Source organism: Anolis sagrei, chromosome 9, assembly GCF_037176765.1.
Source record: "Anolis sagrei isolate rAnoSag1 chromosome 9, rAnoSag1.mat, whole genome shotgun sequence".
NCBI classification, from domain to species: Eukaryota; Metazoa; Chordata; class Lepidosauria; order Squamata; family Dactyloidae; genus Anolis; species Anolis sagrei.
Window position 1 is genome coordinate 27,639,299 of NC_090029.1, and position 27,200 is coordinate 27,666,498.

At 42.4% G+C, this 27,200-nt stretch overlaps 1 protein-coding gene across 1 annotated transcript in view; it reads right to left on the bottom strand.

The window, feature by feature from the left end:
* The window catches only part of SLC12A1 (solute carrier family 12 member 1), a 95,107-nt gene that overhangs the window by 66,339 nt on the left and 1,568 nt on the right, over nt 1-27,200 (bottom strand). The window contains exons 2-8 of the mRNA XM_067471405.1: nt 24,925-25,056; nt 23,334-23,409; nt 12,583-12,678; nt 9,352-9,491; nt 8,811-8,921; nt 6,838-6,949; nt 4,221-4,348 (exon numbers count right to left, since the gene is read on the bottom strand). Of these exons, the coding sequence (XP_067327506.1) occupies nt 4,221-4,348; nt 6,838-6,949; nt 8,811-8,921; nt 9,352-9,491; nt 12,583-12,678; nt 23,334-23,409; nt 24,925-25,056 (795 nt within the window). The remainder of the gene's footprint in view (nt 1-4,220; nt 4,349-6,837; nt 6,950-8,810; nt 8,922-9,351; nt 9,492-12,582; nt 12,679-23,333; nt 23,410-24,924; nt 25,057-27,200) is intronic.

The following is a 27,200-nucleotide window of genomic DNA, read 5'->3' on the forward strand; positions in this document are numbered from 1 at the left end:
AAAGCAAAGGGAACAAATTCAGCCTTCCCTGGTTTAAAAATGGCCTCTCTGGCTTGAGGCAGAAGCGGGGAAAGCAAAGGGAGCAAATTCAGCCTTCTCTGGTTTAAAACTGGCTTCTCTGGCTTGAGGCAAAAGTGGGGAAAGCAAAGGGAGCAAATTCAGCCTTCTCCAGTTTAAAAATGGCCTCTCTGGCTTGAGGCAGAAGTGGGGAAAGCAAAGGGAGCAAATTCAGCCTTCTCCGGTTTAAACCGGGCTTCTCTGGCTTGAGGCAGAAGCAGGGAAAGCAAAGGGAGCAAATTCAGCCTTCCCCGGTTTAAAACTGGCTTCTCTGGCTGGAGGCAAAAGCGGGTAAAGCAAAGGGAGCAAGTTCAGCCTTCCCCGGTTTAAAACTGGCTTCTCTGGCTTAAGGCAAGTCCAGGGACCAGAATCATTTCGGATTCACTTCCTGAGTCAGAAGAAAAATGGCGAGACTAGTTTAGGAAGGGTAAAGGGAATTCCGGTTTCCTAAAAAAGTTCAAAATTGCTTCAAAAAGGCTATTTTTTCCGAATTTATTCCAAATTACGAAAATTCCGACTGAACCTAACCATGCCTAGTGACTAGCAATCGTATCCTGAGTGTTTTGTTATCAAAACATGGATGAAAAGCTGCCACTGTGCTTACACAATGGCCAAAACATTGCATAATTGTATCAAAATATGACACTCAGAATTCCAGCCAGATTTTTGTTTTACATGTTGCTAAGCACATGACTCACCGTAAAGGTTATGAATGCTCTATTTGTTAATGTGCAGCTTGTGGAGTCATGTCAACATGTGATAGCAACCCTGCATCTTTCATCATTTATTACAAAGCTCTGAAAACGCCATTCCCCAAAGGCTTGCATGAAAAAAGGCCAAGAGAGAAGAAGAAGCACATTTAATACAAACTAGGTCAAAAGGAAGGAAGGAAGGAAGGAAGGAAGGAAGGAAGGAAGGAAGGAAGGAAGGAAGGAAGGAAGGAAGGAAGGAAGGAAGGAAGGAAGGAAGGAAGGAAGGGATATGTATCATATTCTGCACTTGCACAGCAAGCTTACAGACAGGCAAGGCAGTTCACAAGGACTGGGTATGAAAAATTGGTTTGGCACACAAAAATAGTTTATGGTGACTTTACCATGAAATATGGCTGTGTGAAAGGCTACTTCTGCCAAGTTTAATCCAATGCACTTGAGGAGCCGAAAAAAATCTCAATTTTCCTCCCTTCCTTCTTTTGCAAACTCTAATTCTACCATGTTTTTTTTAAATTGAGTTTTTATGAATTAGCAAAGCCGTAGTAATAAGAATTACATAGCTCATTTCGATGTGCAATATCCTGATAATGGCCCCATTAATATCCTGCGACTAGAGTTACTGAAGTGGCCTTTTAGATTTCACAGTCTGTTTCTGGAAGACGTATTTCGCTAAGTCTGCACCGTTAGCTGTTTTCCGTCAGACACTGCGAACAGATGGGATCCTAAGTATCCTTCTCTGTGCAGAAAAAAAGTGTATTTTGCCACAAAAGAGGTACTTTATGCCTTATGATGTGGGACGCATGGGAGACGTGGAGCCTTCTGAATACTGGATTTTATGCCCCATTATCCGTGTTAGTTGGTATTCACGGGAGATCCATTCGTAACAATGCAGCATCTCAGCTGTTGTATGTTTGGCCTCTGTGTTTATGCTTTGATGGTGGTGGGTGTAAACATGTTTCAGGTTAAATCTGCTGTCATTTAATTCATCTATATAAATAAAAATGTAATGTTCGTTTGTGGGATTAACATAACTCACAAATCACTGGACAAATTGACACCAAATTTGGACACTATACACCTAACAGTTTGACGAGTGTTCATCACCCCTAAAACACGCACACAAACGCGCACACACATGCACACACACACACAAAACAGCAGAATAGACTTAAAAAACCCCCCAAAACATGATATCTATATATATAAATCTGTTAGGCGAGTCCAACGGGACAGCAAAACTCAAAAAAACCCCAACGAAACTTAACCAAAATTCCCATGCCCATAACACAACCCACAAGGTACAAACATATCTACTCAAAATGAAAAACAACACAACAACACACTCACAAAACGGCAAAACAACAGAGCATGCGCATTGGCGCCCAGCAGCAAGTTCCCTGGCGTGCGCACACAGCCTTCCAGCCAACGTTCCCTCTGCGGAAGCCATGCCCACTCCAAGCCCCGCCGCGCCGCTTCTCGTACACACACCCTGCCGCAGGCACACACAAAACCCCATGCTCCATCACTCCCCCCGCCGCCACACACACACACGCAACCCCACGCTCCATCACTCCCCCCGCCACTGCACACACACACGCAACCCCACGCTCCATCACTCCCCCCGTCGCCGCACACACACACGCAACCCCACGCTCCATCACTCTCCCCGCTGCCGCACACACACACGCACGCAACCCCACGCTCCATCACTCCCCCCGCCACCACACACACACACACGCAACCCCACGCTCCATCACTCGCCCCGCCACCGCCGCCCCTTCCCGCCCTGTCAAAATCCAGGAAAGACTAGAAGGAAGGAAAGAATGAAGTAAGAGAAAGGGAGGTAAAGAAAAAGGGGGAAGGAAGGAAAGTTAGAGAAAGAAGGAAGAAGAAAAGGAAAGAAAAGGAAAGATGGAAGGAAAGAAAAGAGAGACAGCAGAAGAGAAAGAAAAAGGGGGGAGGAAGGAAAGAGGTAGAGAAGGAAGAAATGAGAGACAGAGGGAGGGAAAGAAAAAGGGGGAAGGAAGGAGAGAAATTGACACCAAATTTGGACACTATACACCTAACAGTTCGACAAGTGTTCATCACCCCTAAAACATGCGCGCACGCGCACGCACACACACACACACACACACAAAACGGGCTTAAACCCCCTCAAAATACACTATATATATCTATATAAATAAAAATGTAATGTTCATTTGTGGGATTAACATAACTCACAAACCACTGGACAAATTGACACCAAATTTGGACACAACACACCTAACAGTTTGACGAGTGTTCATCACCCCCTAAAACACGCGCACACACGCACATGCACACACACACACACACACACAAAATAGCAGAATGGACTTAAAAACCCCCAAAATATACGATATATATCTATATAAATAAAAATGTAATGTTCGTTTGTGGGATTAACATAACTCCAAAACCACTGGATGAATTGACATGAAATTTGGACACTATACCCCTACCAGAACAATGAGTGACCATTACTAATAACCCCCCCCCCCCTCCAGAAAGAACTTAAAACCCCCAAAAAGCTAAATGATGATACTGAAAAAAGGGAAAAAAGAGGGAGGGAAGGAAGGGGAGAAAGAAAGAAAGAAAGAAAGAAAGAAAGAAAGAAAGAAAGAAAGAAAGAAAGGAAGGAAGGAAGGAAGAGAGGGAGAGACGGAGGGAGGGAAAGAAAGAAGGAAAGAGAGAAGGAAGCATGGAAGTAAAGAGCGGAGGAAGGAAGGTAGAGGTAGAGAAGGAAGAAAGGAGAGAAAGAGGGAGGGAAGGAAAGAAGGAAAGAGAAGGAAGGATGGAAGGAAAAAGTGATGGAAGAAAAGAGGTAGAGAAAGAAGGAGAGAAAAAGGAAGGAAAAGAAAAAGAGGGGAAGGCAGGAAAGAGGTAGAGAAGGAAGAAAGGAGAGAAGGAAAGAAGAAAAGGGAAGGAAGAAAAAAAAGAGGGAATGAAGGAAGGAGGGAAAGAAGGAGAGAAAGAGGAAAGGAAGGTTGGCCACAGCAGCGAGTGGAGGGTACAGCTAGTGTGTGTGTGTGTGTACACACACATACATACACATATACTCATATACATATACACATGCACACATACATACACACATGTATACACAAACACACACAAATATACACACATGCATATACACACATATATACATATACACATTAACACACAAATATACACATGCACACTTTCATACATACATACACACAAATATGCATATAAAGTACACACATATACAATATACATATACACATATAAACACACCAATATATGCAGACATATATACACATATGTATACACACACACACATATATACATAAACACACATATATACACATATACATAAATATAAACACACACAAAACACATATATACAGACTGAGCCACAGCAACATGTGGCAAGGGACGGCTAGTAAAATATAAAAATATACACACCTCCAGGTCTCCAGAAATATTGGCTCCGGCCAGAATACCGGTGGCTGCGGGGAAGAAAATGGCAAACACTGAGAAAAACCCTTCGTCGCCTCTGAATTCTGGTCCAAAGTTTTCTGCAAATATTGAGGCTGAAAAAGAGGAGACATAAGTATCAGTTCAAGGCTATCTTGCGTATAATGAAACATCTCAGGCTCGATCTGCACTGCCATATAAAATCCAAATTATCTGCTTTGAACTGGATTATATGGCAGTGTAGACATCATAATCCAGCTCAAAGCAGAAAATCTGATTATCTGTTTTAATAATCTGGATTATATTAGGTTCTTGTGGGTTTTTTCAGGCTATAGAGCCATGTTCTAGAGGCATTTCTCCTGACGTTTCGCCTGCATCTATGGCAAGCATCCTCAGAGGTTGTGAGGTCTGTTGGAAGTAGGAAAAATGGGTTTATATATCTGTGGAATGGCTGGGGTGGGGCAAGGAGCTCTTCCCTGCTGCAGTTAGGTGTGAATGTTTAGCTGTCCTTGGCTGAACGTAGCATTTGCTGGATTTTCTTAGTAGGTCTGTAGATTGTTTGTATGTTGTGTTTCCTCATCAGCTTCCCTATGCGATCAGTAGTTCCCTTGATGTATGGCAGGAACACTTTTCCTCTGGGTGGATCTTCATCTTCAACATACAAACAATCTACAAACCCACCAAGAAAATCCAACAAATGCTACGTTCAGCCAAGGACAAGAGGGATCCTCTCACCTCTGCAGGAGTCTACCGTATACCATGCAGCTGTGGACAAGTCTACATAGGGACCACCAAACACAGCATTGCCCAGACACACATCAAGGAACATGAAAGGCACTGCAGACTACTTCAACCAGAGAAGTCAGCCATAACAGAGCACCTGATGAACCAACCTGGACACAGCATATTATTTGAGAACACAGAAATGCTGGACCACACCAACAACCACCATGTCAGACTACACAGAGAAGCCATTGAAATCCACAAGCATGTGGACAATTTCAACAGAAAGGAAGAGACCATGAAAATGAACAAAATCTGGCTACCAGTATTAAAAAACTCTAAAATTATAACAGCTAAACAACAGAGAGGAAAAAACCAGGCACAGATTAACACCTCCCAGCAACAGATTTTCCCAGGCTCAGGCAGGCCTTCAAATGCTAATGAAGGTGATCAGCTAAACATTCACACCTAACTGCAGCAGGGAAGAGCTCCTTGCCCCACCCCAGCCATTCCACAGATATATAAACCCATTTTTCCTACTTCCAACAGACCTCACAACCTCTGAGGATGCTTGCCATAGATGCAGGCGAAACGTCAGGAGAAATGCCTCTAGAACATGGCTCTATAGCCCGAAAAAACCCACAAGAACCTAGTGATTCCAGCCATGAAAGCCTTCGACAATACGCTGGATTATATTGTTCCAGGTTTTTCACATATAAGGCAAATAAATACATTAAAACCTGATTATTAAATACATTATAAAATACACCATTAAAATCCTGCAAATCATTAAAATGCTACATATATCAATGGCGAGATGCACCCTTTAAATACTACAAACTGCATGGACTAGCACCCATGCAGTTTGGGCCACTGAAACATGCATGGGCCACTGAAACTAATCTTCGTTCCTTTCATGGTTTCAGAGCATATTTAGTTCCAGCTGTGAAAATAAGATCTGGATTATATGGCAATGTAAATTCAGCCTCATAGGATTCTTTTTTCATCTAGAATGTCCAAATAGACCCCTTCCACACAGTGGTATAAAATCCACATTAAACTGGATTATATGGCTGTGTGGACTCAGATAATGCAGTTCAAAGAAGATATTGTCAGTTATCTGCTGATATTCTGAGTTATATGTCTATGAGGAAGAGCTGGAAGAGAGATACTTAATTTAACTTCTAAAGCAACTTCCCATATTGTTGCAGCAGATAGGAGAGAAAATATCAAGAGCGATCCTTTTGGAGGCTGAAAGGTAGTGTGCTGTCACGAGCTGGGCCCACCAAATTAAAACTCACAAGATTCTATAGCATTGAGCCCAGTGGCACAGTGGGTTTACCCTTGAGCCTGCAAGACTGAAGACCAACAGGTCGCAGGTTCAAATCTGGAGAAAGCACAGATGAGCTCCCTCTATCAGCTCCAGCTCCTCATGCGGGGACATGAGAGAAGCCTCACACAAGGATGATAAAACATCAAAGTGGTGTCAAACTGGCAGTCAAAGTGGTGTCAAACTGCATTAATTCTACAGTGTAGAATTTTTTTTGTCATGTCAGGAGCGACTTGAGAAATTGCAAGTCGCTTCTGGTGTGAGAAAATTGACTGTCTGCAAAGACATTGCCCAGGGGACGCCCGGATGTTTTGATGTTTTATCATCCTTGTGGGAGGCTTCTCTCATGTCCCCGCATGAGGAGCTGGAGCTGATAGAGGGAGCTCATCCACACTCTCCCCGAATTAGAACCTATGACCTGTCGGTCTTCAGTCCTGCCGGCACAAGGGTAAACCCACTGCGCCACTGGGCCTCACTGCAGTGTAGATACAACAACAGAAAAGAGTTGACAGGTGTTAAGTACTTCTTATCTGAGGCAAAGGAACCACTTGCCTTGATAATTAAAAAATCCTCTTGCCTTCTTTTCATTGTTGCTTGGAATGACAGTCCCAATGAAGAAATTGACGATAGCAACAAGAAGGATAACTAGAAGAACCACTTGGGCCTATAAAGGAAAGAAAAGGTTTTTAAAGTGATCTTGTTTTCAATATTCATTCATTCATTTGTCCAATCATTCATTATTTATTCATAAGCCATTGGGCAACTTAGCTGTCTCGTCTCAAAACAAGAACAGACAAATATCTTGAGCTCTGAGGATTACCTGGGAAGGAATCCCACTGGAGCATTGCAGGGCATCCAAATACCCGGGAGTCACTCTGGACCATGCTCTGACTTACAAGAAGCACTGCCTGAATATCAAGCAAAAAGTGGGTGCAAGAAATAATATTATACGAAAGCTGATTGGCAAAACCTGGGGATCACAACCAGACACAGTGAAGACATCTTCCCTTGCACTTTGCTACTCTGCTGCTGAGTATGCATGCCCAGTATGGAATACACCTCACCATATTAAAACAGTGGATGTGGCTCTTAATGAGACATGCCGCATTATCACAGGATGTCTATGTCCCACACCAATACATAAATTATACTGTTTAGCTGGTATCACAGCATCTGACATCCGCCGGGAAGTAGCAAGGATCAAGGCATTGTTATCTCCGGCCCATCCTCTGTTTGGATATCAGCCAGCAAATCAATGCCTTAAATCAAGAAATAGCTTTCTAAAATCCACAGAGATATTTGCAGGAACACCTCAGCTAGTGAGAGTCCAAAAGTGGCAGGCTAAAACCCGGAACCTCAATCAGTGGCTGATACTGAGTGGGAAACTCCCTCCTGGGCACACAGAAGACTGGGTGACTTGGAAGACGCTGAACAGATTGTACTCTGGCACCACGAGATACAGAGCCAACCTTCAGAAATGGGGCCACAAAGTGGAGTCCATGACATGCGAATGCAGAGAAGAGCAAACCACAGACCACCTATCACATTGCAACCCAAGCTCTGCCAAATGCACAATGGAGGACCTTCTCACCCCGACACCAGAGGCACTCCAAGTGGCCACCTTCTGATCAAAGAAAATCTAGCATAATGCCAAGTGTTTAACTTTGTTTGTGTCTTTTTAATTACAACAACCCAGTGATTCCGGCCATGAAAGTCTTGAACAATACATTATTATTATTATTATTATTATTATTATTATTATTATTATTATTTGAAACACAAGTTAAGTCCACAGCAGACAAGATCACTCTGCTGGCTGTTATATTGGATCACACATTGGACACTTCCCAAGTGTCTAGGACTGTGTGATATATTGGCAAATAATGTGTGTAGATCCCAGTAAGGTGGCCTTCTGCAGCTGGCAGATGGTAATCTTGTCAGCGCTGATTGTGTTTAAGTGCAGGCCAAGGTCTTTAAGCACTGCACCCAGTGTACCAATCACAGTGTTGTATTATTATTATTATTATTATTATTATTATTATTATTATTATTAGAAACACAACAAGATGAGTCCACAGTAGACAAGATTATTCTGCTGGCTGTTGTATTGGATCACACGTTGGACACTTCGCAAGTGTCTAGGACTGTGTGCTGTATCGGCAAATAATGCGTGCAGATCCCAGTAGGGTGGTCTTCTGCAGCTGGCAGATGCTAATCTTGTCAGCCCCAATTGTGTTTAAGTGCAGGCCAAGGTCTTTAGGATCTGCACCCAGTGTGCTGGTCACCACTGGGACCACCTTGACTGGCTTGTGCCAGAGTCTTTGCAGTTCGATCTTTAAATCCTCATATCATGTCAGCTTTTCCAGTTGTTTCTCTTCAATTCTGCTGCCGGCTGGGATTGGAACATCAACTATCCCTATTTTGTTTTTTAACACAATTGCGAGATCAGGAGTATTATTATTATTGTTATTATTATTATTATTATTATTATTATTATTATTATTACCACAACTACAATGACTTACCTTTGCTTCCCATTCCATACCAGCCACAGAAATCCCCAGAAGTATGACTACAGTTATGGCACCTATTATTCTGATATCATTGGTTGCATCTACCATTAGAGCATTGCTTCCCTGGAGGGGGAAGGAAAAAAAGGAATGGAAAGATGATTAAGGACCTAGTTTTTGCAAGATAGCTTTAGCAGCCGCATAAAATCAAAGAGAATGGCTAAAGAGGGAATCGTCACACTCCATGGCTAATGAGCCCTGAGTTTCACATTTCTTATGCTGGTTGGACCTCAGTCATCAAGATTATTGGTTGGCTAATTAGAACCTTAATTCCCTTTAGCAATTCTGAACGTTACAGCACTGTAAGAAACATTTCCTCAGCCTGGTCGTCGGAGAAGCAAAAGGCTTACGAATTAAAATTTATTATACATTTAGAGAGTCCTAATGCCTGGATAAGGTTGCTGCTTAATGCATTTATTAGACAGATGATTGTGACGCATAAAATGCTATTAACCGAGGGTCTCCATTGTAACCATATGCGATGGATCATCATTACCTTGAGGAGCTCCACCACTGTTTCGGCAAACCCAACGACGTACATGGCTACGGCCACGGCGTTAGCAAAGGCAAAGATGAGGCCAATGGAGCCTCCAAATTCAGGTCCTAAACTTCTGGAGATCAGGTAATAAGCTCCACCTGTGAACAGAGCATAGTGACCAGTTTCAGGACATGAACATTAAGTTGTTTCCAGATCTGGCAGCCTGCAATCTAAGAGAGAATTGGGATCTTTTGCCCAGCTTGCCAAACAAACACTTGAGCTCTTGGGCTGGATGAAGTTCTATGTGATTAGAAGGCTCATTCATAATGTAAGAGATATGCCCAGGACCCTTGGAATACCACAATGATGAGTGTATCTCTTCCAGTCCTTCCACACAGCCGTAAAACACAGAAAATCAAGGCAGATAATCCACAAAATCTGCTTTTAACTGGGTTATCTGAGCCCACACTGCCATATAAACCAGGGCCCTTCTAGACAGGCCTTATATCCCAGGATTTGATCCCAGGTTTTCTGCTTTAAACTGGATTATATGAGTCAGCACTGCCAGATAAACAGAAAACCCAGTATTAGATACCGGGATATAGGGCCTGTCTGGAAGGGCAAATAATGTGGATTTTTATACAGCTGTGTGGAAAGGGCCTTAGATCAGAGGTTCTCAAACTTTTTCAGCCGTGGAGCCCTCCTTGAAGCAAGTTTCTTGTGGAGCCTCAAGAAATATTTATATATTTTATCATATATTATATTATATACAATGTGTATATATATCCTGATTGGGGCTTTCTGATGCTGAGAATTCTGGGAAATGTAGTTCAAAACAGAGCCTTTTGCATTTTCTGGCATAGGGCTCCTCACCTTCCCAAACTACATTTCCCAGAAATCTGTGCTTTCCCAATCTTTTCCCCAGTGAACTCTGCTTTCTCCTTGCTGTTTTCCTCTCTTAATAGCAAGAGGCCATTAATTTAAAGAGGAATGGCAACCTTTTTGGCTTTGCTTTGCTCCTTTCACTGAAAATGAAATTGACTGTAGAAGGCTTCCGAGGCTTACAAAACTCAAACAAAAAAGTACTGGATAAGTTTCAATTTTTAAGTTTGTGCCCCCGTGTCGGATATCGCATCATCAGTACGAATTTAATGAATTTGATCCGACTTACGAGGACTAACGATAATTTTTTACAATCCTGGTATATACATTACTGGTATATACGTTGCCATCTCCCTCTCAGAACTGGAGACGAGAGGAAGGAAGGAAGGAAGGAAGGAAGGAAGGAAGGAAGGAAGGAAGGAAGGAAGGATATATATGGAGAGGAAGAGAACGAAGGGATGAAATCAGGAGGAAAGCAGCTCCTACAACACCCAAGCAATGCTGAGTATATACATTAGTATGGATGTATATTGGGCTTGGTTAATGAAACTGGCTTTGGGAGGCTTCAAGGTTTACAAATTCAAACAAAAAAGTATTGGGTAAGTTTTGGTTCTTAAGTTTTTGGCATGGGCCATGCCCATGTGTCGGATATTGCATTGTAAGTACAAATTTAACAACTTTGATCTGGTTTACGAGGACTAACGATAATTTTGCACAGCCCTGGTATATACATTACTGGTATATATGTTGCAATCGCCCTCTCAGAATTGGAGAACAGAGGAAGGAAGGAAGGAAGGAAGGAAGGAAGGAAGGAAGGAAGGAAAGAGAAATATAGGTAGATAGATAGATAGAGATATAGATATTAGGGGAGAGGAAGAGAACAAAGGGATGAAATCAGGAGGGCAGCAGCTCCTACAACACACAGGCAATGCTGAGTATATACATTAGTATAGATGTATATTTGGCTTGGTTAATGAAACTGACTTTGGGAGGCTTCTGAGGTTTACAAAATTCAAACAAAAAAGTATTGGGTAAGTTTCGATTCTTAAGCTTTTTGGCATGGGCCATACCCATGTGTCGGATATTGTGTTGTAGGTACAAATTTAACAATTTTGATCTGATTTACAAGGAATAGTAATAATTCTGCACAGCCCTGGTATATACATTGCTAGTTTATTAGTCACCATCTTGCTCTCAGAACTGGAGAAGGGAGGGAGGAATATATATATATATATATATATATATATATATATATATATATATATATATGGAGAGGAAGAGAATGAAGGGATGAAAGCAGGAGGGCAGCAGCCCCTACATGAGCCATCTAGGAGGTTAAAATCATCTGGGGAGGACCTGCTCTCGGTCCCACCTCCTTCCTAAGTGTGACTGGTGGACCCTCACCTGTGGAATTCCCTTCCTACTGAAATTAGATCAATGCCCTCCCTTTTGGTAATCAGAAAGAAAGTAAAGACATGGATGTGGGACCAAGCCTTTGGGCAGTAAGGAATGCAAAAACATACAGGATTATTTGCAATTGACTCTTGGAAAGGCCTCTGATTTCAGCTTCTGGATTTGTGATTTTATTATTTTATATGGCTTAATTTAATTTATGGTTTTATGTTATAGTTGTTTTTATACCAGTTATTTTTTATATATGTACGCACCGGGACTGTGGCGCAGCTGGCTGGGAGTCAGCTGCATTAAGATCACTACTGACCGAAAGGTCATGAGTTCGAAGCGAGCCTGGGTCGGAGTGAGCTTCCGACCAAATTGTGTAGCTTGCCGTCAATCTTTGCAGCCCAAAAGACAGTTGCATCTGTCAAGTAGGAAATTTAGGTACTGCGTATGTGAGAAGGCTAATTTAAGTAATTTATGACACCATAAAAATCTCCAGCAAGCCTGCAAAGAATGAGGAAGTACTTCACCGGTGTCACAAATGGTTGGTGAAGTGACAGCTCCCCTGGTGGCCAGGGCTGGAATGTTGAATAGCCTCTGTGTGTCTGTCTATATATGTTGTGTGTCTATGGCATTGAATGTTTGCCAGGTATATGTACATTGTAATCCGCCCTGAGTCCCCTGCGGGGTGAGAAGGGCGGAATATAAATACTGTAAACAAATAAATAAATAAATATGTTGTAAGGCATTGAATTTTTTGCCATGAATTGATTGGAAACCACTTTGAGTCCTGTCCCCCCTTCCCCCGGAGAGAAAAGTGGTATATAAATGAAGTAAATAAATGAATAAATAAATACAACACCCAGACAATGCTGAGTATATATATTGGTATGGATGTATATTTGGCTTGGTTGACTTCACTCAGTAACCGTTGCAGAATTCTTCCATATGAATGTGAAATGGACTCACCTCCTCTTACCACTCCATTTGTACATATGGCAGACATGGAGATACCTGTTAAAGTAGTGACTACCACACTCAGGCAAATGACTATGACTCCAAGACCTGAAAAAATCCCAGAAAAAATACATTTGACCCAAATACCTTGGCTGTATCATTTGTACTTAAGTCCTCTAACAAGAAGCTTCCATCTGCTCAGAAGAATCCACCATCCTTCATGGAAGACAGACTGGATCTGTAAATATCTGGAATGTACTAATTCATCAATGGTAAAGAAAATACCTTGGAGTCACTGCATATTGGTGCTGCGTATCCATGTCGTCAGAAGTTTGTATAGATAAACATAAAAAAGAATGAAAAACAAGAGAATAGATCCAGGGATTGGAAAATGGGATGAAGTTCTTTGTGTCCAGCTCCTCCAAGGAAAGATAACCTGCAATGTTCTGAATATGTTTGTTAATATCTCCAAGTAAAGTTTGGTTCCATTCCGCCATCGCTCTCACGCCTTCAAGAACCAGTCTGGACTTTGTGATTCACAAGAAGATTATGAATCAATGCATTAGATATGATTAATCTTGTTAGTTGTATGACTCACCTTCTGGTTCCCTTGGCTCTCCTGCCCACTGTATGCTTATTTTAGGATGAGCAAGCTTTGACTCTAACCCTGTTCTCTAAAACTAATTTTGGAGATGGGAAGAAAAGACCCTAAAGATTTTTTTTACCTCCACGAACACAACCATTAGTTGCTATGGCAGAAGTTGATAAGCCCGTAATGCAAGTGACCAAAACGGCAAGGAGGATTACGATAACTCCCAGACCTGTCAGCAATAGAAAGATGAAAAATGTGACTTTGAGATCGAAGGTGACACCCCCCTCCCCCATGATTCTCTAAAAGATGGTTCAAAATCAGGGCATTCACAGTTTTGCCAAGGACACCAGGATGGAATGATCCCATAATCCCCTATCTCTCCCCCATGTGGGAACCTGAAACTTTTTCCATGGCCCATGGCTCAACTCTTATGAACTTTCCCCCACTTTCATAAACTTTATGGAACTTTAATCAACTTTTAAAAGGACTTTGAAACACTTGGGAACCCTCTTGCCAAAACCCTATGAATTCATATGATTTTCACCTATTTTTATTGACTTTTGATGAACTTTGAATGAACTTTGGAGGGAGGGAGGGAGGACTGACATGGTTAATTGCATGATCTACCCCTTATGAATTCCTTGTGTGTCCCCTTCCCCATATCATTATATGTGAGTGTGTCTATATTTTGAAAAATGAAGGAAAGGCCACCTTCTTCATGAATCCAGCACCTCATGGCTCCAGGAAGTGTTTCCCAATTTCCTAAGCCAGTAAATCCCTAAACAAAGGACTCAACCAGAAACTCATTGCATCGACAATAAATGAATGGTTATTATCAGACCAGATCTCGGAGGGCAAAGGTTAGTCCATCTGGAAAGATAAGACCTATAGACATCTGAATCACTCAACACAAGGGTTTCACCACAGCCTTTTCCATTGAGACAACTCAACTTGCCAGAAACCAACATTAACTTCTTCAATTGACTCCATATCTCAGGACTGTAAAAACAAAGGATGTAGCCTCTAGGGGCTAGACCAAGACATGAATCCAAAGAATCAAACAATAACCTTGGCTAGGCTTGAGAGTCTAAAGGTTATCACCCAGCCATTTGGCAAACACTGGTCACCTAAATCCTGACAACTAGACATTTCTTCATTGTTTCCCTGTTGCCTGCCTCCCTTCCCCCTCATTGGCTGAGCGGCCAAAGAAGGGCTCAGGCCACCATTGGCTCTCCTGCTGGTTCGCTGAAGTCACAGCCAATTATAACAAAGCCATCTCGGGAGGGGAGAAGGGGTAGGCATGGGAACTTTTGAATCTGAAGGCTATAAATATTGTATCTTTTTGCCCAGTGGGCATGTCGATTTTGTTGGCAGATTACTGCAATCATCATCCCTTCCAGCTGGAATGAAATAAACAACTTGGTTGCATTTTCTTCAATTTATTTGGGAAAGATAGGGGAAATTCTCTCTGGGTGCTTATTGTCTCACCAGGTGTCCGGATCCTCTTTTTGGGTCTGGTTGGCCTCTGCTTCAGCAGGGCCTCCTAAATTCGTGTTCGACATCAACTTCATCACCATTTTCCAAAACTGTTTGCTAAAGTGACATTGTAAATGAGAACCGAGGCTCTGGTTTTCATTGGGAGAACCTTTTCATCTCTAATGCTGCAGTGATTCCTTTTCCCGCTGCTTCTTATTTTGTCTGTGTTTTTTATAGCCTATGCAAGCCGTTTGGAGGGAAAGGATCAAGATCTTTAATCTCCCACATACATATATACTTCAGCTATCAAAATAGATGTATTCCTGAGCATTACAGCAAATTTGGTACTGGAGATAAAAAATAATGTGCTATGAATACGAATATGTTCCTACACCACGAAAGCAGCAGTTCCAAATGCTTCTGCAAACTTTGCATCAAAGCTAATGCTATGCACATTTGAAATGAAACAACCACATAAGATAAGCTCTCCACAAGTTTAGGAATTATGAACCTTCTACAGATCACTTGAAAGCTGAAAATGCACCAAGCAAGGCTTTTTGTTCCATCGGCCTCTACTTCTTCTGGTGTCCATTTAGTCCTCTTCTACACTGCTAAATCCAGATTATCATATTTGAATTGGATTATATGGCAGTGTAGACTCATATAGGTAAAGCTTTTCCCCTAACATTAAGTCCAGTCGTGCATTTCTAAGCCAAAGACCCAACGTTGTCCATAAACACCTCCAAGATCATGTTGCCGGCTCTTGGGGTTTGGGACGGGTGGGCACCGTGAGGATGGTGTGTGGGTGAGTGGCGTTGAAGTCGAGCATGTCCCCCCCCCCAAAAAGGGATGGTAACTTATAGTTCTGCAAAGGGCAAGGGTACCAGACTGCACAAAGGGGTTAAGTTTTGGTCAATTTGCCAAGACACTAGCAACAACAAGGACCCCATGAGGCTTTCAGGGAAAAGCCTGACCTTGGGGCCCCAGTCCTTGGAGGGAGTTATAGTTTCCCAAGGACCAAAAAGACCAACTCGATCCTGGCATTGCAGAAATCCATTCTTTGGCTCAGTGAAGATAATCAAGCACCTTTCCATGACTGTTTGGACTTTCCTCAATTTCCTTTTGGCTCAAAGGAACTCGTTTTCACGTCTGAACTTCCCCAACATGAACTATGGACTCATGCTTTAATAAAATTAATATTTTAATCAATTTCTCTGGCGGGTGGAGGGAGGGAAGGGAGGTTTGATATGAGTTTCTTCTGGATTCCTACATTTCCCCATGTATTTTTCCTTTGGCACCCCAACCCCTCGCCCCTTCCTCATGGGGAGGGGGGAAACTCCTCAAGGCAGCGGTCAGCTATTGAAAGGACCATCAACAAACACAAAAGCCCCATATCATTGGAACTCTGACATGAACAATAAAACTTGAAATTCCTATTTGGTTTCAAAGTGGAGCCATCAGACTGGAATTTCCTTTTTGCCAACTTTTTGGTCATTTCACAATAGGAGCGAGACGACCCTCAGGAGGTCCCAATTTTGTTTACTTCACTCAAACTAGACATTCCTCCTGAGCCTCTCCTTTGTGCCTTATCTGATTGTAACAGGAAGACTCGGATAAGGTGATCAGAGCTCATCACAAATCCACTCAAGGACAATAGGCTGGGCATCAGTCATAGACTGAATTTCTCTGATTCCGGGCCCCTGGCCATCAAACCCATTGATCCCTTCACCAGCCCATTGTTCTTGCTTCATCCCACTTCCCCTCTCCTGATTTGCCAAAGCGCTGAAGCGGGGGGAGTTTTCCCATTGGTTCCTGCGCAGCGGAGGAGCTCTGCGATTGGCCCTGACGCACGGCGGGCAGCCACACCTAAACCCCCAGCTGGAATCGCGTCAGCCAATCACCTGTGAGCTGAGAGGAGGGCAGAGGGCGGGAGTTTTGAACTCTCAAACCTGAAAATTCCTATAAAAATGCCTCTGATCTCTGTACTGGTATGCTTTGTAGGTGAATGATTGCTACATTGCATCCTTTTCAGCTGAATCGCTAAAAAAACCACCTCGGCACCTTTTCTTCAACTTTGGTGGACTTAATTCTGAATTTTTAATTTAAATAAAATTGCTGAAATCAGGCTTCTATGGCTCGCCAAAGTAGTGAACCCTCTTTGGTGGGGTCTTAGGGTCCCTCCTCCTGGGGAAGACCCTCCTAAAGCTCCTATTGGCTTCAGCATGGGTGGACGGAGCAACACGGAGGAACCAAAACACTCACTCCAACATTTTTTAAAGCCAACATTGTAGCTGGTCTCTCTGGCCTCAATGTTTTTTACTTTGTGTTGCACATTGCCTCAAAAGAACTAGATCTCCCATCAGTTCAAGTCACTCTTTGAACACAAACTCTCCTTCCTAAAGTAGTGAAATCAGCTTCCAAGGCAAAAAGGGCAGGGCTGCTTGTTATTTTCTTTGAATGCTGTGAGTTGACTAAGAAGACACTAGAAATCCCATATTTTCATGCCTATACTTCCCTAATTTGTGAAATCAGTTCAAAAAGCCCCAAAAGCTCTCAGGGCTGTTCTTTTTTTCTTTGTTTACTCTGAATTGCCTAAGAAGACACTAGAAATCCCATACTTTCATGCCTATGCTGTTTTTCACACATTGCGCAATCACATCTACCATTAATGAAGCGATTTGGAAATTTTGAAAAGTTCTGATTTTTTTTCCGAAAAAAATTGGAATTCAATTCCGAATCGAAACACCAACACCGCCTACATCCGAAACGTGTTTTGAACCGTATTTTTTTTAGTAGTTAAGGGTGTCTACACTTGGACAACACAGCAAAGTGCTCTTCTACTTGCACAAGGAGAAGATTGGTGGGTTACAATCTGCCATCAAATTACTAACAAATGGTAACTTTAAGAATGAAAAACATAGCAATTGTCACCACTGTTGTTACAAAGTAATGCCAAGCTCTGATTAAAGTTTAGATTAAAATCCCAGTTGTAAGGCCATTAAATAACGTTAAAACGAATGGCTCTTGCTCCTGGCTGTTTTCATACCTCGGAACAAACTAACACTTCTTGATGATGGCAATAAGTTACTAAATGGCCCTTAAAAAAAAAGAAACTAATTTTGCATGAAACCCCAGAGCAAAATCTTGGCAATGTCAAGACGCAGAGTTTTCATGGCAAAGCATATCGTTATATGTGCTCCCGGCTGCAAGGCCTCATTCGGTATGCATCATAAAGCCGGCAAGCACCCCTTTGGTCAGGCGCGGTGCCAGGTGCAAACACGTAATAAGGCCGCATAGACGGGCAATGCTTCCCACCTCCCCCTCCATTGATTTCAACACGTTTCCAGACTATCCATTTTTCTCTGGAGCAAAAGGTTCATTTCAGGTTTCCAAATCTAATTATGCACAGGGGTTTCCAAACAGTTCACAAATGAATCCAGGAAATAATTTTTTCCAAAAATGCCCTTGAAGCTTCTTGAAAAAGAGACATGTTGAAGTTAAATATATGCATGACTCCAGAAGAAGGATAAAACATTACGACTAATCCCTGATGTACAGTTTGATAGCCGATATATTCAAGTCTTAATCCTGATCAATATTAATTTTTTGGAGTTATCCAGACATTTCCTCCCTTGAAGGACACTAGGTTTCTGAAAATTAGATATATATATATATATATATAATGCATGACTCCAGAATATACATATATACACACACACACACATATATACTGTATAATGCATGACTCCAGAAGATATATACACACACACACACACACACACATATATATAATGCATGACTCCAGAAGATATATATATACACACACACACACATATACCGTATATTCCGGCATATAAGACGACTGGGCGTATAAGACGACCCCCAAATTTTCCAGTTAAAATATAGAGTTTAGCATATACTCGCCATATAAGACCACCCCCCCTTCCAATGCACACTAAATAAAAAAATTTAAAAATCAGATTTGAATTCAATATGGTAATTTAAATTCAAATGCTTATGAGAAGCAGGTTCCTATGAGAGGGACATTGTACCTTACATTGTACATTACAGTTGCTCTTTCTCCTTGAATTTCATTTACACTCTGGGTCCTTTACATCATGCTGGCAATAAGTTAAAATAAACAGTTGCAATAAATAATACTCATTTAAAGCAATTAAAGAACTAGCCGAGGTAAAGTGCCATTGTCAGTTCCCTTCTCTCAGGCTTCTCCTATTGACGCAGCCTAAAATGGCATTGGCCTTTTCAGCTGCAGCATCACACTATTGGATTGTGGTTGACGAAGATCTCTTTCACAGAATCCTAAAGTTGGGAGGGACCTCTAAAGGCCATTTAGTCCAACCCCCTTCATTTTGCCATCATGTAGGGAAAGCACAATCAAAGCACCCCTGACAGATGGCCATCCAGCCTTAATATTAACATGAATAATAATAATAATAATAATAATAATAATAATAAAGTTGGAAGGGAGCTCTAAAGGCCATCTAGTCCAACCCCCTTCATTCTGCCTTCATGGAGGGAAAGTACAATCAAAGCACCCCTGACAGATGGCCATCCAGCCTTAATATTAACATGAATAATAATGATAATGATAATAATAATAATAGAGTTGGAAGGGAGCTCTAAAGGCCATCTAGTCCAACACCCTTCATTCTGCCTTAATACAATACAAAGCGCCCCTGACAGATGGCCACCCTGCCTCAACAACAACAACAACATTAATACTAATAAAGAGTTGGAAGAGACCCCAAGGGCCATCTAGTCCAACCCCCTTCTGCCTTAATGCAGCAGGAGCACAATCAAAGCAACCCCGACAGACAGCCAACCTTTCTCAATAATAATAATAATAATAATAATAACAATAAGATTCATACTAAGAAGTCTGAGGAGACCCCAAGGGCCATCTAGTCCAACCCCCTTCTGCCTTAATGCAGCAGAAGCACAATCAAAACACCCCTGACAGACAGCCAACCTTTCTCAATAATAATAATAATAATAATAATAAGATTCATATTAATAAGGGTTGGAAGAGACCCCAAGGGCCATCTAGTCCAACCCCCTTCTGCCTTAATGCAGCAGGAGCACAATCAAAGCAACCTTGACAGACAGCCAACCTTTCTCAATAATAATAACAATAATAAGAAGATTCATATTAATAAGGGTTGGAAGAGACCCCAAGGGCCATCTAGTCCAACCCCCTTCTGCCTTAATGCAGCAGAAGCACAATCAAAACACCCCTGACAGACAGCCAACCTTTCTCAATAATAATAATAATAATCATCATCATCATCATACTAATAAGAGTTGGAAGAGATCCCAAGGGCCATCTAGTCCAGCCCCCTTCTGCCTCCATGCAGCAAATGCATAAAGCACCCAACAGACGGCCACCCAGCTTCAAAAATAACAACAACATTAATAAAGGGATTGGAAGAGATCCCAAGGGCCATCTGCTCCAACCCCCTTCTGTCTTTCCCTGCTCCCCCCTCCCCCCGTCTCCTCCCTCGGCGGCAGCAGCGACGACAGAGGAGAAGGGAGCCCCGGGGGCTTTGCTATCCTCCTCTCTCGGCCCCTGCGCAACCACGGTGCGAGGAGGCAGAATAGCTGCACATGGGGCAAGAGAGGGAAAGGCACGCACCTCTCCCCCTTCTCTCTCACCCCGCGCATGCCTTCCTTGGCAGCGATGGTAAAGGTGCTCATGGGGTGAGAGAGGAGGGAAGGGTGCGCACCTTTCCCTCCCTCACACGCCTTTCCTGCCTCCAGCGCTGAGGAAGGCATCTGCGGGGCGAGGGAAGAGGAGGGAAAGGTGCACACCTGCGGAGGCTAAAGTCAGCTTGCTGCTTACCCCAGTGCAGGTCTCCGCAGGTGTGCACCTTTCCCTCCACTTCCCTCACCCCGCAGATGCCTTCCTCGGCGCTGGAGGCAGCAGCAGGAGCAGCGCAGCGCAGGCCAGGCGCTCCCTTGGCCCCAATTTGGCCCAGGAAGGAGGGACGCAGAGTGAGAAAGGCTGCCCTCCAGCCTCCTTCCTCACGCTGCCTCTTTCCTCACTGAGCCCAGCTGGGGCCCAACGGAGCGTCAGGCCTGCGCCACGCTGCTCCTGGAGGCTGAAGACAGAGGCTGGAAGCCTCGCTGGCAGCACCAGGGGCGGGCGGGTGCGCTCACCAGCGCTGGCCTGCGTAGCCTTGGAAGTCAGGCAAGCAGGCCGCTGCAAGCGGAGGTTCTCATCCGCTGCCTTGGCTGCTTCGGCTCCAGTGTCGCTACCATTTGTCATCTGCTATATCCGGGAGATTAGACGACCCCCAACTTTTCAAAGGATTTTAAAGGCTTAGAAAGTCGTCTAATAGCCCAGTTTTTACGGTATATATAATGCATGACTCCAGAATATATATATATAGATACACACACACACACACATATATATATAATGGATGACTCCAGAATATACACACACACACACACACACACACACACACACACACACACACACATATATATAATGCATGACTCCAGAATATATATATATATATATATATATCTTCTGGAGTCATGTCATACATAAATATCTATATAAATAAAAATGTAATGTTCGTTTGTGGGATTAGCATAACTCAAAAACCAATAGATGAATTGACACGAAATTTGGACGCAAGACACCTAACAGTCCAATGAGTGTCCATCACCCCAAACACACACACACACACAAAACCCCAGCAGAACAGATTTAAAAACCCAAAGAATACACCATATATACATATACACATACACTCATAGATATACACATGCACACATTCATACACACACATATATATGTACAAACACACACAAATGTACACATATACACACACATATATACATACACTCATACACATATACACATACACATACATGCACACATACATGTATACATATACACATGCACACACATACATATACACATACATACACACATACACACAAATATGCATATAGGCAAGAACACACTTATACACAATATGCATGTACACATATAAACACACAAATACACAAATATAGGTAAAGGTAAAGGTTGTCCCCTGACATTAAGTCCAGTCGTGTGAGACTCTGGGGTGTGGTGCTCATCTCCATTTCTAAGCCGAAGAGCCAGCATTGTCCATGGACACCTCCAAGGTCATGTGGCCGGCATGACTGCATGGAGCGCCGTTACCTTCTCGCCGGAGCGGTACCTATTGATCTACTCACATTTGCATGTTTTCAAACTGCTAGGTTGGCAGAAGCTGGGGCTGACAGCGGAAGCTCACGCCGCTCCCCGGAATCAAACCTGCGACCTTTCAGTCAACAAGCTCAGCAGCTCAGTGCTTTAACCCACTGCGCCACCGGGGGCTCCACAAATATATACACATATACATATACACACACACACATATATATATCCACAAACACACATATATACACACACAAAACAAATATACACAGACTGGGCCACAGCAACGTGTGGCAGGGGACGGCTAGTGTGTGTGTGTGTGTGTGTGTATATGTATATATATATTCTGGAGTCATACATATATTTTTATAAATATATGCATGACTCCTCACCTATATATATATATATATATATATATATATTCTGGAGTCATGCATATATATATATATATATATATATATATATATATATCTCTCCCCTTAAGAACCACTGAGGACTTTAAGATCATCTGGGGAGGCCTTGCTCTCAGTCCCGCCTTCGTCACAAGCACGTTTGGCGGGGACGAGAGACAGGGCCTTCTCAGTGGTGGCCCCTCGGCTATGGAACACCCTCCTTAGGGAGATCAGATCTGCTCCCTTGACGTTTTGGAGGCAAGTTAAAACGTGGCTATTCAAGCAAGCGTTTACAAATACAGAGTAGCTAATATAGGAAATCGAATGACCTGGTAATGGAATTGGACAATGCTTGAGAATAATGAGACGCTGATGATGTTGCTTTTATTGCTTTTGTGATGTCTTATACTGTTTAATGTTTTTTATCTATTAAGTTTTATGTATACAGATTTGTTGGAAACCTCCTTGAGTTGCCAATTGGCTGAGAAAAGCAGTATACAAATACAGTAAATAAATGTGTGTGTGTGTGTGTGTGTGTGTGTGTGTATATATATATGCATGGCAGTATACAAATATAGTGTGTGTGTGTGTGTGTGTATATATATATATATATATGCATGGCTCCAAAATGTGTGTGTGTGTGTGTGTGTATTCTGGAGTCATGCATATATTTTTATAATTATATGCATGACTCCTCACCTATATATATTCTGGAGTCATGCATATATTTTGATATATAATATATATGCATGACTCCAGAATCAACTCAAGGATCAAGGATTTGCTTTGCGATGTTTCTATAGTATATAATTTTCTTCCCAATGTTCTCTATCCAGGAGAGTTAGGGCTCCCTAAATCCCTTTCTCTTTGCAATGAAGCCCATTGCTGGACTTGGGCAACGTGAAGTGGCAATTCAATGAAATTTCTGGAAAATTCCAGTATAGGTTGGGTTTCCTTGCCTTCGGATATAGCTCGGAAAGAACGGATGTGCCCTGCATGCCAATTCACACTTCAGCTTAAAGATTAATTGTGCTTTGGGAAAGTCACTCCTGTTTCTCCTTCATACAATATTAAAAAAATATAATAATAGGAGAAAAAAAAGGCATACCGATTCCTGCTTGGCCAATAATCCAGGAGAGGCGAATGAACAGCATCACGCCCCAGATATTCAGCATGCATCTCACCTAAACATTATACAAAGACAATGGTATCACAACACAACTGCACAATGCAAGTAGTATTGTCAAAGGTTTTCATGGCTGGAATCACTGGGTTGTTGTAGGTTTTTTTGGGGCTATATGGCCACGTTCTAGAGCAGTGGTTCTCAACCTTCCTAATGCCGCGACCCCTTAGTACAGTTCCTCATGTTGTGGTGACCCCCAACCATAACATTATTTTCGTTGCTACTTCATAACTGTAATTTTGCTGCTGTTATCGTAATGTAAATATCTGATATGCAGGATTATTTTCAAATCCCAAATACCAGATATGCCCAAATTGGAATACGGGTGGGGTTGGGGGGGGGGATGATTTTGTCATTTGGGAGTTGTAGTTGCTGGGATTTATAGTTCACCTACAATCAAAGAGCATTCTGAACTCCACCAATGATGGAATTGAACCAAACTTGGCACACAGAACTCCCATGATCAAGAGAAAATACTGGGAGGGTCTGGTGGACATTGACCTTGAGTTTTTGGAGTTGTAGTTCACCTCCATCCAGAGAGCACTGTGGACTCAAACAGTGATGGATCTCGACCAAACTTGGCACGAATACTTAGTATGCCCAAATGTGAACACTGGAAGACTTTGAGGAAAATAGACCTTGACATTTGGGAGTTGTAATTGCTGAGATTTATAGTTTGCTCACAATGAAATAACATTCTGAACCCCACCAACTATAGAATTGGACTAAACTTCCCACACAGAACCCCCATGACCAACAGAAAATACTGTATTTTCTGATGGTCTTTGCCGACCCCTCTGACACCCCCTCGCGACCCCCACAGGGGTCCTGACCCCCAGTTTGAGAAACACTGTTCTAGAGGCATTTTCTCCTGAGATTTTGCCTGCATTTATGGCAAGCATCCTCAGAGATTGTGAGGTCTCACAACCTCTGAGGATGCTTGCCATAGAGGCAGGCAAAACGTCAGGAGAGAATGCCTCTAGAACATGGCCATATAGCCCAGCAAAATATGTGAAAATAAATACCTTTCTTCAGCCTTACTAGCTATGATTTAGAGGGGCTCTATGACTTGGAGGGCACCATATTTGCAAAAGCAACTCTATTATCTTAAAAACTATGACAATCTGCCCTCTATGTTTGTGCGTTTGAGTTTTGCAGATTGGATGTAGCATATCATAAAGCCAAGAGGCAGTACGGTTATAATTAAAAGTGGACAGAAGTATATATAATCATATCTAAAAATAATGGGGGACTGGAGTAACTATAACCCTATGTGAAGGATTGGCGTTCCAGGCTTTAGCACATTGCACCAAGGCATAATTTGCAAGTACGACCCTAACGCAACTCCGTAAATATTCATTGCAAAAACCGACAATGTGACATATTAGCCATCGCAAGTGAATCCACAAGCATCTGTACAGTTAATTAAAACATGATTCTATCCGGCATATCGTTCAGACTTTTCAACTAATGCATCCAAATGTGATCGTCTGTATAAAAGATATATTTTGCTCACCAGGACCCCTTTCACCCATCCAAATTTCACAAAGCCGCCTTTGAGTTCTTCCTCCTTGTTGAGTTCGCCGTCTCCTCCACTTCCATCCAGTTTGGCGAATTTGTCGACTGAACCAGAAGACACTGTGATGTTCTAAACAATGATTTGAAAAAGTAAGTATTCTGTGTTCTTGACTTTCAGAGAGCTATATACATGGGATTCTTTAGGACCATAGAAGGGGACAATGGGTGCAAAATTTCTACAAATATACAACTTCAGCTGAATCATAGAATCGTAGAGTTGGAAGAGACCTAGTGGATCATCCAGTCCAACCCTTTTCTGCCAAGAAGCAGGAAAATCACATTCAAAGCACCATCCAGCCTCTGCTTAAAAGCCTCCAAAGAAGGTGCCTCCACCACACTCCGGGGCAGAGAGTTCCACTGCTGAACAGCTCTCTCTCACAGTTAGGAAGTTCTTCCTAATGTTCAGCTGGAATCTCCTTTCCTGTCATTTGAAACCATTGTTCTGCGTCTTAGTTTCCAGGGCAGCAGAAAACAAGCCTTCTACCTCTTCCCTATGAGTTCCCCTCACATATTTATACATGGTCCTCATCATGTCTCCTCTCAGTCTTTTCTTCTGCAGGCTAAACATGCCTGGCTCTTTAAGCCACTCCTCATAGGGCTTGTTCTCCCAACCCTTGATCATTGTAGTCGCCCTCCTCTGGACACATTCCATCTTGTCAACATCTCCCTTCAATTGTGGTGCCCAGAATTGGACACAATGTGATTCCAGGTGTGGTCTGACCAAGGCAGAATAGAGCATGAGGAGCATGACTTCCCTGGATCTAGACACTAGACTCCTATTCATGCAGGCTAAAATCCCATTGGCTTTTTGAAGAATGAGGAGTAGCAGCTGAGTTTTAGTCTAAATTTTAAATACCATATGCTGTGTTGTTGAAGGCTTTCATGGCCAGAATTATTGGGTTGCTGTGAGTTTACCGGGCTGTGTGGCCATGTTCCAGAAGCATTCTCTCCTTGTGTTTCGCCCTCATCTATGGCAGGCACCCTCAGAGGTTGTGAGGCCTGTTGGAAACTAGGAAAATTGGGTTTATATATCTGTGGAATGTCTAGGGTGGGAGAAAAAACTCTTGTCTGCTTGAGGTAGGTGTGAATGTTGCAGTTGGCCACCTTGATTAGCATTGAATGGCCTTGTAGCTTCAAAGCATGGCTGGTTACTGCCTGGGAGAATCCTTTGTTGTGAGGTGTTAGCTCACGGAAATGCTGGACCACCCTAACAACCCCATGTCAGACTACACAGAGAAGCCATTGAAATCCACAAGCATGTGGACAATTTCAAGAGAAAGGAGGACACCATGAAATTGAACAAAATCTGGCTACTAGTGTTAAACAACTCTAAAATCAGGACCGTAAATATAGAGGAACATTCAAACAACATTCAAACAACAGGGGAATTCCAGACAGGAAACAATCAGGGCCAGCAAACACGTCCCAACAAATGGCTCTGTGATATTGTCAAAGGCTTTCATGGCTGGAATCATTGGGTTGCTGAATCCCAACAAAGGATTCCCCCAGGCAGCAACCAGCCAGGCTTTGAAACTGCAAGGCCTTTCAATGATAATCAAGGTGGCCAATTGCAACATTCACACTTGTCTCAAGCAGACAAGAGTATTTTCTCCCACCCTGGACATTATTCCACAGATAAATAAACCTCACTTGCCTAGTTTCCAACAGACCTCACAACCTTTGAGGATACCTGCCATAGATGTGGGTGAAATGTCAGGAAAGAATGCTTCTGGAACATGGTCATACAGCTCGGAACATTCACAGCAACCCAGAATTAAATAAACTATCCCTACTTAGGAAAAAAGCCCAGTACCTTTTTCTGATTTTATTTATGTATTTATTTATTTTATTTACCCTATTTATACTCTGCCTTTCTCCACCCCAAAGGGGACTCAAGGCGGCTTACATATAGGCAATTATTCAATGCCTTAAAACACATACAATTCCAATGACATTAAAATTAAAATGAAATTAAAATTAATACATATTAAGCATTTAAAACATTGGGTTGTTGGAAGTTTTTTCAGGTTGTATGGCCATGTTCTAGAAGCATTCTCTCCTGACATTTTGCCTACATCTGTGGCAAGCATCCTCAGAGGTTGTGAGATTTGTTGGAAACCGGAAAATTGGGTTTCTATATCTGACAATACATTTCGACAATACATTTAAAACGTTTATAAACATTACATTCAATTAGACCTAGCTTAATTTCAG